This window comes from Phocoena sinus, chromosome 6 (genome assembly GCF_008692025.1).
Source record: "Phocoena sinus isolate mPhoSin1 chromosome 6, mPhoSin1.pri, whole genome shotgun sequence".
NCBI classification, from domain to species: Eukaryota; Metazoa; Chordata; class Mammalia; order Artiodactyla; family Phocoenidae; genus Phocoena; species Phocoena sinus.
The window spans coordinates 2,346,193-2,358,669 of NC_045768.1; the positions used below are offsets into that span (position 1 = coordinate 2,346,193).

At 61.3% G+C, this 12,477-nt stretch overlaps 1 protein-coding gene across 3 annotated transcripts in view; it reads right to left on the reverse strand.

The window, feature by feature from the left end:
• VAV2 (vav guanine nucleotide exchange factor 2) overlaps nt 1-12,477 on the reverse strand; it is a 178,783-nt gene that overhangs the window by 14,984 nt on the left and 151,322 nt on the right. For all 3 annotated transcript variants that reach the window (XM_032634005.1, XM_032634004.1, XM_032634006.1), the window contains exons 13-20: nt 10,387-10,472; nt 9,408-9,540; nt 7,241-7,350; nt 6,072-6,173; nt 5,630-5,718; nt 3,046-3,062; nt 2,156-2,177; nt 1,031-1,158 (exon numbers count right to left, since the gene is read on the reverse strand). In XM_032634005.1, the coding sequence (XP_032489896.1) occupies nt 1,031-1,158; nt 2,156-2,177; nt 3,046-3,062; nt 5,630-5,718; nt 6,072-6,173; nt 7,241-7,350; nt 9,408-9,540; nt 10,387-10,472 (687 nt within the window). The remainder of the gene's footprint in view (nt 1-1,030; nt 1,159-2,155; nt 2,178-3,045; nt 3,063-5,629; nt 5,719-6,071; nt 6,174-7,240; nt 7,351-9,407; nt 9,541-10,386; nt 10,473-12,477) is intronic.

A 12,477-nucleotide genomic window follows, 5' to 3' on the forward strand; every position in this document is an offset into this window, starting at 1 on the left:
GGCTGCTGTCTCCTCTTAGCCACACCGGCCCTCCCCAAACTGTGAGGGGCGTGTGGACCTGGGGGTCTTGATAAAACACAGCACAGCGTGGGAGGGCCTGGGGGTGACTGTTCACTCTCTCCATTCGCTCTGCCTGGAAGACCCTCCCAAGGCCTTCCCGGCCCCCACTTTCACATCAGCAAAGTGTCTCTGTGAGGCCACCCAAACCTGATGGCCCTGGTGACAGCTAGGGAGGGGAACTGGGTGGCTGGGGTCAGCGCGGGGCAGATGCAGACACCTTCTCAGCTCCTGAATCTCCAGTTACATGAGGCCGAGTCTGGTGCGATAAGTTCGTAAGTCAGTACGTGCTGACAAGGACCGCCACACAACAACGACGGCAGTAACGGTACGTGGACACTTGGACACACGCACTATAGCATCAACTCTAAGCAGGTCGCCCTGGTCACCCAGCCTGGGCAAGTGCCCCGGTTTCCTGCAGTACCACGTAGACCCCGTGGACTGGGGCTTGGGAGATCTCGGAGCAGCATCGATGGCTCCCCTTTCTCAGGCCTTATAATCAGGACAGCAGGTTTCATGGCTCAGAGCCGTAAACCATCACATGGACCTGTGTCCGTGTTTGGGCCTCCTGGGGCAGGGCGGTGGGCGGGTCTCAGTCATGCTGCACCCCCAGTGCTGAGCAAGGTGGTGCTGGCCTGAACTGGGGCAGGCGGGGAGCAGGGTGGGCGTGGCATGGCCTGGGCGGGGCCTGGGGTGTGTGTGTGTGCAGGACATAACCCAGGCAGGAGGCAGACAGGGAAAGGGCTTGGACGCCAGGAGGACGATCTCTTCCGTGAGGGGATGCTGCACCCCCTACCACCTCAACGCAAACACCCCAAGACCCGGGCCCTGCTAACAGCCCACTCCTGTCGACCCCGATGGTCTCGCACCCCAAACCCACCCCTGCCTGGAAATGCAGGACCCTCTGCCTCTACCCTGGGGAGTGGGGAGGGGGTAGCCGGGGGCCCGAGACCCTCCCAGGTCCAGGACCCACCTCCCACCACTGAGACTCAGGGTCGCCTCTCAGTAGCTCAATCACATCACCCGTCTGGAAGGTCAGCACCGGCTTCCCGGGGGGAGCAGGGTTGCCATGGTAATTCTGCATGGCCACCATCTTGGGACCTGCGAAGGACAGGGCAGGAGAGGGCGTGGCTCGGTGGCTTCGTCCTGGTGGCAGCCCACCCCAGGTTGACCTTGACCTCCCCGGCCTTCTCAGACCTCTCCAGACATCTCGGGGCTCTTGGAAGCAGGCCATGGGCCTGTATCGCCCCTCCCTAAATTCTTCCCGTAAGGCTCCCATGTCCCTTTGTTACATATCATAAGTAAACTATTTATGAGATTAACAGATTCAGGGTATTACTGCAGTAACGGCAACTTATTTTTAAAGAGCGCTTTCTGTGCCATCATCCAAACGCCTTTCGAATCAGCAGCACGGAGTAGAAGACGGGGCACCCATCCTGTTAGAGGTGGGGGCCGGGTCAGCGACCTGCCAAGGCCACACAGCCACTCCGGGGCAGCCCTGGGCTGATGGGGGGCCCGCCTGAGCCCCCCCCCCCCCAAAACTTGTAGGCCTCTCCTAGACCGTGCCCTGCTCTGACCGGCCCAGCCCTGCATGGGCCGCGTCTGCCAGGCCTGGTTCCTGAAGCTGGTGCCCCAGAGGCAGCAGCATGGTTTTTGCTTTCTGTTTTCATGATTAGGTTGGACTCTGTCCGCAGCTCGGGCTGCCTCACACCTGGTGCTTTCAGTTCTCCTGCTACCCAACGCAGAGCAAGGGGGACGTGGGGGGACGGAGAAAATGGTAAAGTAACAGCAGCAGTGTCCCAGAGTCTGCTCTGCTCGGGGTCTCCGGGCTGCAGCTCAGGGCTTCTACTGGGCTGAAGGGACCCTGACTGTCTGCAGGCTGGGCCCTGGCCCCATGCCTGGCGCTGCGTCATCAAAAACTAAGGAAGCTCCCAGGGGAAGTGGCCGTGGAGGTGGGAGGGAGATGGGGCTGGAGGGCAGCACACACCCTGGGAGCCCGGAGCCAGGTGGCAGACACCGTGGCCAGGCCCAGGCTCGGCTCCCAGGGTGACCGCTGACAAGGACGGTACCAGAGAAGACCCAAGTCCCACAGACTCACCTGGCCCCGCTCCAGAGGTGTCCTGTGAGAGCAAGGACAGAGGATAGTGAGGAGGGAAGGCTGCCTGAGCGTCCCACACCCCCTGCCCCCCACAGCCAGAGGGAAGGGTCAAGGCAGGAAGCGGGGAGGGGGCCAGGGACACGTCCTGAGCGCCCACGGACATTTGTGATGGTGACAACCTATTTCCCTGTGTGACACGATTCTTACTTACACCCTCCACCTTTGTACCCCTCTGCAGCCCTGGGACATCCGTCCTCTTCCCCTCCCATCCCTTACCAGTAACTCCCACCTCCTCCAGGAAGCCTGCCCTGACCACCCCAGCCCAGGGCCTCCCTGCTCAAAGCTTGGGGTTTGTCGTCTCTGTCCGGGACGTGTCCTGCTGCACACACTAAATGTTCTGTCTTCCCTCCTCTTTGAGGGCATCTCTGTAGCCCACGCAGGGCCCAGTAAGAGCCCGTTACATGCTGGTTAATTTGACTGGACCCTCACGGCTGGGGAGAGAAACGACGTCCACAACCCATAAGTGAATTCAGTGACTCCGTCCCCAAGTCAGCTGAAGAGAGGGCTCTACGTCTATCAGGATGGGGGGCAGGTGGGCAGACGCCTGTCACAGAGCTGGGCACCCACAGCCGCCAGCAAGCCACTGGGCAGGTGGAACGGGTGGGCAGCCGGGCAGGGGGAAAGCTATCAGGGCCCAGGAGGCCATGCACAGGGACCCATTTCTACTGACGACCACGAAGGAAAACAAAGGCCCCTCGAAACCAACAGGGGCTCTGCAAGCTGGCCTGGCCCCAGAAGCGTGAGGGCCGGAACGTTGGGTCTTTCCGGCTCCAGGCACGGGGTGGTGTAGGGTGCAGGGCAGCGGGAAGGGAGTGGTTTGTGTGACTCACCAGGTCTGCAGGAGAACCTGAAAAGGAAGCACAGCGGGGTCAGAGCCGCTGGGCGCGCCCACGTGTGTGAGCGAGGTGAGCTCCAAGGCCCTTCCTTTCAGACCTGGATTACGGACATGCGTGCTTGGTGACCACGAAAATCTCTCGATTACTTCTGATGGCAACTTCTGAGCTCTGGTTTTAGGGGCCCCACGGGAGAACACGCACTGGGTACCAGACCCCGTGGCAAACAGGTTTTCCTGCATGAGCCAACTCTGCTCCAACGGCAGCTACTGCCTGATCACTGGACAGAACCTGGGCTCAAAGGGAAGGTTTCCACAATTGATTAGTGATGCCTGCCGTGGGCAAATGACAGAAGACGTGGTAGTCGTGCTACTCTATTTGTCAGCACCTCGGACATGGGACACCTCAGCTCATCAGATGGAAGGCAAACATTCTAAAGCTTCTTTCTGCCTGCCCTGGGGCGACCCAAGGGGAGAACACAGCTCCAGGCTGGGCCCCGGCCATCTGACAAGCTGAGCTGCCACTCCACCACCAGACAAAACAAGCACTATAAGGGCTAACGTGTGGCTGATGTGACTTCAACACCGTCTAACACACGCACAGTCGCAGCCTGCTTTGCGCAGACATAGGATCCGAAAGACCCTGCAGGTCAGAGGTTACAGGCGTCAGGCATCAGGCACGTGCCCTTGGGGGAAGCACACGCTCCTTAAAATAAAAGCAGGTGCCCAACACGGGCTCTCAGTGACACGGGGAGGGTGCTGATGACTTCGGCTTTCGAAAGATGTGCAATAGCTTAAGTGGTAAAGCCTCAACCATACACATCATGAAAAACACAAAGACCTAAAAAGAGACGGGGGACGGGGGCGGGGGCATTGCAAAAAAGGGAGAAGGCAGGTGATGGCTAACGGCAGCTGTTTTTGCCTGGTGTGACAAAAACCAGGATCGCTTTCACCTCCCTTACTTTTCTCTATATCTTCTATGGGAAATGGGTATTTAATAATTAGAGGGAAAAGGAAACAGAAAGATTATTTAAAAATAAGAAAACTTGGGCTTCCCTGGTGGCGCAGTGGTTGGGCGTCCGCCTGCCGATGCAGGGGACGCGGGTTCGTGCCCCGGTCCGGGAAGATCCCACATGCCGCGGAGCGGCTGGGCCCGTGAGCCGTGGCCGCTGAGCCTGCGCGTCCGGAGCCTGTGCTCCGCAATGGGAGAGGCCACAGCGGTGAGAGGCCCGCGTACCGCAAAAAAAGAAAACTTGACAGGAAATACACCAGAATATCACCTTTGGTTATTTCTTAATCTGTTCATAAGTGATAATTATTTTCTTCTTTATTTCATTTCTCCTCTTTTTTTTCCTCTAAGTTTTTGATAAAGAAGTATGTTACTTTTAAGATCAGGAAATAACCGTCAGAAGAAATGAACTGTCCAGTCGCTTGACGCAAAGGACACACGGCCACAAGAGGATGGTAGCCATGGGCGAAGCTGAAAAGCTGCGTCGGGGCCAGTCGGGGCCGGCAGCACCCTCTAGCCCGGAGGAGACCGGCAGGGTCGCTGAACATCCACCGGGCCGGAGTGGGCTGCATCGGACGGGCCTTGGTGGGGACGAGGGGGTCTGGGCTGACCTGTCGGACCCTCCTCCCGGATCAGGGCACTGGACCAGCAGTCACAGTAAATGAGGAATTAACAAACTCTCCTACTCTGGGCGGTGGTGTCTCGGGGGACGAGCAGGCCCGGCATGTTTCCCTGTCTACCTGGAGCGTGGTTAACCCGCTCTGAGCACAGCTCCCCTGAGTGTGGATGTCAGCAAAACAGCCCCATTTCACGGGGATGTGGGAGCACCTGGGCCCCATGAAGCAGGGCGAGCAGCGTGGTGCTTGGCGGGTGCCCCATGCCCAGATCCAGAGCTCAGCCAGCCCCTGACCGTGGCGGCTTTGAAACCTTTCAGAACCATCTCAGGCTTTCCGGCGGCCCGTCCAGCTGCTCTAGGCTGGGCCCTCCCCCAACTCATCCCCCAAACCAAGACGATTGACAGGAGCCTCAGGCTTCCCCCATCTGAGGCAAAGGGGAGCACAGTAGGTGCCGTGCACACGCGTGAACCATCTACAAACAGGGCTGTCGCTAAAGAGGGCCGGGCCTCTCCAGGGCGGGGGAACCCAGGGGTGAGGTGTTCCTCTGCGGTCGGAAAGCTCCATGCAACTGCCAGGAATGTTCTGTGCCCTCTGCGGGGTGGAGATTCTAGAGGCTTACAACTGCAGCACGGCAGGGGGTGCCCAAGAGGCCGAGAGAAGCCAGCCAGTATGCAGTTAGGAAGAGGGCTTTGCCATGGAATCCCCGCTCCCGCTCCGGCTGGGCCTTTTGACACAGTGTGACCCAGGGCCGGCGTCCTCCCCTCTCTGAGCCTCTGTTTCCTCATCTGGTCCCTGCCCCATGGGGTCACCATGGCAGGAAAGGAGAATGTGGGAACACTGCCAGAGCCGGCAGCTGCAAGGGATGACGGGACCCTCGGCTCGGGGTGTGTCGTGGGACCCTGAGGACCAGCCCCCAGGGCCCGTGCCCCACGGGGAGGGCGCGGATGGGTACTCACTGATCTTGCAGGGAGGGGTCACCTCCAGGCACTCCTTGTGTGCCCCGACGCCACACTTGGTGCACAGGTAACCCTGGTAGAAGGTGCCTCTGCGCCAGAGTGGGAGGGGGAAGGGGCAGGAGGTGAGGTGGACCACCAGACCCACCTTGCCTTCTGCCCCCCCAGGGCATCACCCCTCAAAGCCCTGGGGCCCAGGACCCTCGCCCCGATGCGCAGCCTGGCTCTGCCATCCCCACAGGGGGCCCTGGGCACCCACGGGGACAGTCACCTCCCCTCCCGGCTGGATCCCAAACGTCCGAGGGCCGGCTGCCTCCCACACGATGGGATGTCTCGCCGGGTCCCTGGGGCCCAGCACGGCGCTGGCCTAGGGGTGCTGGGCGGCGATGGGGGCACAGGAGGGAGGCAGCAGCGGGCTCCCTCGGGGGCCGGGAGAGGGCCTCACCTGAGGAACATCCCGCATGCTCTGCAGTTGGTGGTCCTGTCAAACGTGTACATCTGGAAGCTGTGCTGGTTGGCGGTGGCTTTGTCGGGCTTGATGTTTGACCTGATGGGAGGGAAAGCGGGCTCCAGGTTCCCTGAGCCCCCCCGAAACGGGAGCCGCCAAACCAGCCGGGCTCCGGAACGCGGCCGGGAGTCAGGAGGCCGGGACTCAGAGCCAGGATCTGCCCCGACCCCCGGGCAGACCCGAGGGGCCCTGACACCCCGGGGAGGATGAAGGGTCCGAGTGGGAGCTTTCGAGAACCTTCTGGGGTGATGGTTAAGGGCTGTATCTGGACAGGGCTTGGGTGTGGGCCGGTGCAAGCGTTTGTCGTGACTCAGCAAACCGCACCCAGGGTGTCACTGTGTGCGAGCCTGAGATATAAAGATCTAAACAAATCGTGTCTGCAGTCCACTACAACACGCCCGCTAGCAGGTGGCACCAGGGCTGGGGGACGGCATGCGACAGAGGACAGCACAAGACGTGAACGGAGCAGGCCGGGCATTTACCGTGACGTTCTTTCAACTTGGATTAATGCTTGAAAATTTTCATGAGAACGGTGGGGAGAAAATTACAACCCCTAGAAAGCCTTGGGGCCCACCGCCTGGCCGCCATCTATTCTGATGTGTCCCACGCAGGACCCCGTTGGATCCTCCCAATAATCCCAGAACCTGGACCCTCCCTTCATGTGCATCTCACCAGGAGGAAGAGGCCAGGGAGGTGAGTGCACCTGCCCGGAGGCCCCCAGGACCTGCCACCCTGGCCTGAAGGTCTGATGTGGCCAGGCACCCCCATGATCACCTTTCTCTGTTGGGCTGATTGGGGCTCCTCCTAGATTTCATGGAAAAACAGCTCTGGGGCTTTTCCCCAAAGGTGACAATCCACCGGCCTGTAAGGGCCCAGGGATCTGGGTCACCGTGAGTCCATCTGGCACCATGGCCATTCCTGGCCACTCGCTGCCCTGCCGGTCAAGTGTGGGAGGCTCGGCCCCAGGGGGAGGGCCCTCTGGCCACTGTAGATTAAAGAGTGAGGCTGCCACGCAGGGGGAAGGGGCTGGCATCCCGGGGGGGGGGGGGTTCCCCGAGAAAGATCCACGTGGCCTCCCACCCGCGCCGCTGCCACGGCGGACTCACATGGCCATCTCAAACTGTTCCGTCCACTTCCTCTTCATGTCTTCCGTCTTGCAGAAAAACTGGAAGCCTTGCTTGCCTTGAAGGTGAATTAGATAGAAACCGTAGGACCACTGTGGGAGGAGACAGGGGACACGCTTGCAACGGGCACGGCTAGGTGCACACAGGTGCACGGGCACATGTACAGGCACACCTGTGCCCGGGCCTGTACGTGCACACATGTGGGTATGTGTATGCAGCCTCTAACGAGATGTCCTGGGACCCGTCTCCGACCCCCTCCAAGGTGCAACCTCAAATGAGGTCTCTGCTGGTTTAGCCCAGGTCACCTCTAACGACCCGCGTCGAGGCGTTCACCTGGGGCCCCCTCCAGGACGCCAGCCCGCCCACTTTCACTTCCTAAATGTGATGCCAGAAAAGCTCACTGGTCTGAATCAGAACAACAGAAAAAACCAAAAAAGGCAGAGGAGGTCATGGGTCTGGGGAGCTGCTGCGAAGTCAGCCCAGCCTTCCCACCCCTCAGCCACCACCAGGCCCGGCTATCACTCGGGGCTTCTAAAGGGGCCCGGGAAGAAGCGTCTGGGAAGTCTGAGCCCATCTGTGTTAGGAAAGGTGGAGGGAAAAAGGAAAAGAGGGAAAGAGGGAGGGAAAGAAGAAAGAGGACAAAGGGCGGCAGAGAGAGAACAGGCCAAACCCCAGTGGCTCTGAAACCACCCAGGTCCTTAACCTCCAGGGACCGGGAGTGGGTGGGGCAGGCGGGAGGGGGGGTTTCACTTGACACCCTTTGCAGCCGGCAAATCTGTTATCACAAATACATGTCTCCTCTTAATCCAGACACTGAGGGGAGGAAGGAGGAGAACGCCAGGAACCCAGCCCGGCTCAGGCCCACCCGGCTCCCCAGACCCCACTCCCAGCTCAGGGAGGAAGTGCCGGCATCGGGCCCGGCCGTGAGGAAGGTGGCGAGCACGTGAGCGTCAGGGGCTTACCATTTTCCCGTGAGACTAGGAAGCGCGAGGAGAGGAAAGGAAAAGGGGAGACGAGATCATCAAGAGGCCTGGCCCAGCCCCGCGGTGGGTGCCGCAACCCAGGACACTGCCCACTGCCAAGTGCCCCAGGATGGGACCACCATGGCAAGGGCCTTCCTCCCAGAGGGGCAGGTGCCGGGGCAGAACTTGGGGGGCTTCGTCTTCAGCCCTGAGCCTGGGAGGTGGCCTCAGGTCACTGCTTCTGGGGCCCCAGTGGCCTGTTTTGGACATCAGGGCTAGGCAGGTCACCCCCAATAGCTCTTCCAGGTGGCACCTGCATTCTACCTGTTAGCTCGGGAGTCCAGCCTCTTTTAGCCCTTTGGTGCCTGGCACCCACACCCAGCCCAGGGCTGCACACCATAGGTACTCAAGCACTGGGTGCAGAAGCAGGACTGAACCAGAGAGAACGGCAGCCCCAACTCAGCATCCATCGCCCCACCCCCAGCATCCACGGCCCCACCCCCAGCAGCCATGGCCCCACCCCAGCAGCCATGGCCCCACCCCCAATAGCCATGGCCCCACCCCAGGAGCCATGGCCCCACCCCAGGAGCCATGGCCCCACCCCTAGCAGTCATGGCCCCTCCCTCACCAGCCATGGCCCCACCCCTAGCAGTCATGGCCCCACCCCCAGCAGCCATGGCCTCACCCTCCAGCAGCCATGGCCCCTCCCTCACCAGTCATGGCCCCACCCCCAGCAGCCATGGCCCCACCCACAGCAGCCACAGCCCACTGGCTGGACATCAGAGCCCCAGGAGCCACAGCAAGGCCCACCCGGTGCCCTCCTCCAAAGCGGGAGGGCAGGGGAGGGGCAGGAGGGTCTGCTTGCTGCAGGGGGCCACATGCACCAGGCGGCCAAGGTCTAAGGCTGGGCTCTCACCAGCGGCCTCGGGCCACACCCCTCAGCTCAGGGTCCTCACTGGGGGGCTGCAATCTGGATCGTGCCCCTCCAACCCCCGCCAGGAAAGACTCAGACAAAAGGCCAGGGGCGGGGGGTGTCGGGCCCAGCACAGAGCAGGTGGAGGCCAGCCCACCTGACCATGCTTTCTCTAGCCACCCCACAACTCCTCCCTCGGCGGGTCGGTGCCTGCCCCGCACGGGCGGCCCAGCCTTAGAAGCCCCTCCGTCACCACCAGGAAGCCGGGGCTCACCTTCTTGACGTCCTTGTTGTTCATGGGGTCGTCGGTCATCTTGTGGAAAAGCAGCTCAATGATCTCCTTCAGCTCGTAGCTGTCGCCCCTCCTCTTGCACACAATGACCGCCTTGTCAAACAGGAACAGGTACCTGGCCCGACAGCGCGGCCACCAGGGGCCCGTCAGCGCGGCCACAGGGGCCCAACAGCGCGGCCACAAGAGGCCCATCAGTGCGGCCACAGGGGCCCAACAGCGCGGCCACCAGGGGCCCGTCAGCGGGGCCATAGGGGCCCGACAGCGCGGCCACCAGGGGCCCGACAGTGCAGCCAACGCACCGGGGTCCGAGGCCACGGGACGGCTGTGGGTGCCCGGGTGGGCAGCGCGAGGGCTGCTCCCCCCCCGAGCCTGAGCCCTCCCCCCGCCTGGCCCACCCAGCCGACTCTGACCCCTCAGCCCAGCCTTGGATCCTCCACGCCCCTGCCCCCGCTGGCCTTCCCCACAGCACTGGCCTCTGCCGGTCACTGCCCATTTACACGTCCATCCTCCACGGGATTAGGAGCCGCGTGGGGCAGGGCTCACGTCTTCTGTGACCCTGGCCACGGCCCCAGGCCTTGGACGCAGCAGGTGTGCGTGGAGGACTGAACAAGCTGGGGCCGTGCCAGCTCCCCGGGAGCTTTCGCGTTGCCTGCCCGCACTCCCGCCCAGTCCTTTGGCAAACAGCTCACACGGCCGCTCCCAGGAGCCCGTGCGCTCGCAGGCCGGGCCTCTGGCTGTCCCCCAGCCCGGCCTGTCCAGTGCCGGCCGCAGGCAGGGCAGCCCCATGGGCGCGGCAGCCACTGGCCGTCGCTCTCACCGGGAAGGAAGGAAGCAATTAAAAAGGCGCAATCCAAAGCCAAGTCCACGTGAAAAGCTGTTTCCAGGCCCACCGGGGAGCGGGGTGCCCTGGAGCGGCGTGTCTGACTCGGGTGCCACCCAGCCCGGCGCCCGCTCCACTCACCTGTCTTGCTTGGTGTGATTCACTATGGATCGGACCTTCAGCTCCCCGTCGATCTTTGGTCTCCCAAATTCCTCCAGTTTCACTTGCTGGGAAAGAAAGGGCAAGGCCGTTAGTCCCGGTGCCAGAGCAAGTTCCCTACGTGAAGAGAAACGCAGGTGGGCACGCGTCTGGGGCGGCCGTTTTCCGCAGAAACCGAAGGCGGGAGCGATGTGAGACGAGCCCCCCTGGATCCCGGCTGGTGCTGAGGACAGAAGGGAGGAACTGGGCCTGCAGACTCCGCGCCCCACAGACCCGGCCCTGCTGAGGACTCCCTCCAGCTCTGCGGCAACAAAGGGCGACTGATGGTGTGGGTCAGTTAGCAGGCCACTGTCACCATAGAGCCAGAGCGGGAACCTGGTGGGAAGCACCAGATGCCTGACCCCGAGAAACCAAATTAAACAGAGAACAAACAGCGCTTATCAGATAGAGGGCGGGCAGGGCGCGGGGGTCCTGCTGGTGGTTCATCTACCACAGGAAGAGCCTTCGAGTTGAACCCCCTCTCTGGTTTGCAAGGATTTCATTTCGTTTTCTGCCTGGTTTGCATCTCTGCTCTGCTCTGATTCAGAGAGACGTCTCTGGGCACGTTCCCTGTGCGGTCTACGCGGACAGAACAGGAAGGAGAGAATGCCGCAAAACGCTATCAGGCCAGCCCGCCTGGCGCTACGACGGGGGCTCTCAGCATCTTCTTTCAGAGTTTTCTGCATTTTCCGGGACCTGCCAGAGCAAAACGAAGGGCGCGGCGTGGGTGTCACCCAGGGTGGGACCAGCACCTGCTTAGTGACTCAGGGCCTCTGTGTCTCATCTCCAAAGGGCGGGAAGAAAGGTACCAGCTCCACCTGCTGGGACGGGGTCCGGAGGAAACCACACGGCTGGGCAGAGCAGGGCGCCCGGCCCACAGGAGCGCTCCACACCTGCTCCCCTGCTGCTTAACTTTTTTCATTTGATGCGCAAGAATCAGTCGTATGTAAAAACTTAAAAAAAAAAAAAGGCTTCTTGTCACAAAAGTAGTGCCCATCCATCCATCGCAGAGCATGCAGAAAACATCCAACGCTCAACGAGGGGAAAACCAACAGCCCCAGGCCCCACCGGGCACTAACACCACCGCTAACAGCCTGGGGCACAGCCGTCCTTCACCTCCTCTGCCCTCCGAAAGAGAAGAAAAATGGGGTCGGGTCATAATGCTGCTCGGTGACTTCTTTTTCCTCTGCTGGACGACACATTACGATTGTCTTCACGCCACGTGCCTGTACCACAGTCCTGTTTGGGCTCTTCTGACTCTGGTCGGGGAGGACCAGACAAATGGGCACCAGGTGTCAGCCTGGGCATGCGGGGCTTCCTTTGCAAAAGCTTCTGTGCTGATTTGCTTTTGACAGACACTCACCCGGACTCTAAAAGTTCAGGGACCAGAGAGTGAAAATGCATGTAAACCAGTGGTCCTCAGCCAGGGCTGATTCTGTACCCAGGGGACATCTCGTGATGTCGGGAGTTGTATCTGGTGGCCATGACTTGGGCCCCTGAAGGGTGGGGATGCTACCAGCATCTAGTGGACAGAGTCCAGGGGTGCAGCTCGACATCCCACAATGCACAGGACAGGCCCCACAACAGAGAATGCTCCAGCCCCAAGTGTCAACAGTGCCGAGGCGGAGAAACCCTGTTTAGACATTCAGCAGATCAGCGAGAGGCTGGTAGCGGTTGGCACAGGTGGGGAAGTGCCTGCTTCCTGGGATGGCCCGTCTCCTCGCCCCGCAGGACACAGTGGTTCACCCAACGCCCCGAGGCCGAGCCTCTGATGGACCAGGATGAGGATAAGGTCCCATGAGGTGTCAGCCCTGCCTGCTAGAGGTCAAGGGGGAGGGGAGGACTCAAGGGCAACTCCTGGGCAGGGTGAGCAAACCCTCTCTGTTGTCCCTCATGGGGACAGGAGATGTGGGTGAGCCGGGGGTCCCAGGGCGTTAGGAGCTCCATGCTCCCCTGGGCGCCCTACTCTTCTCCTGGACCCAAGAGAGTCCGGGTCCAGGCCAGGGAGGGAGGGCAGAGCAGAGCAGTCAATAC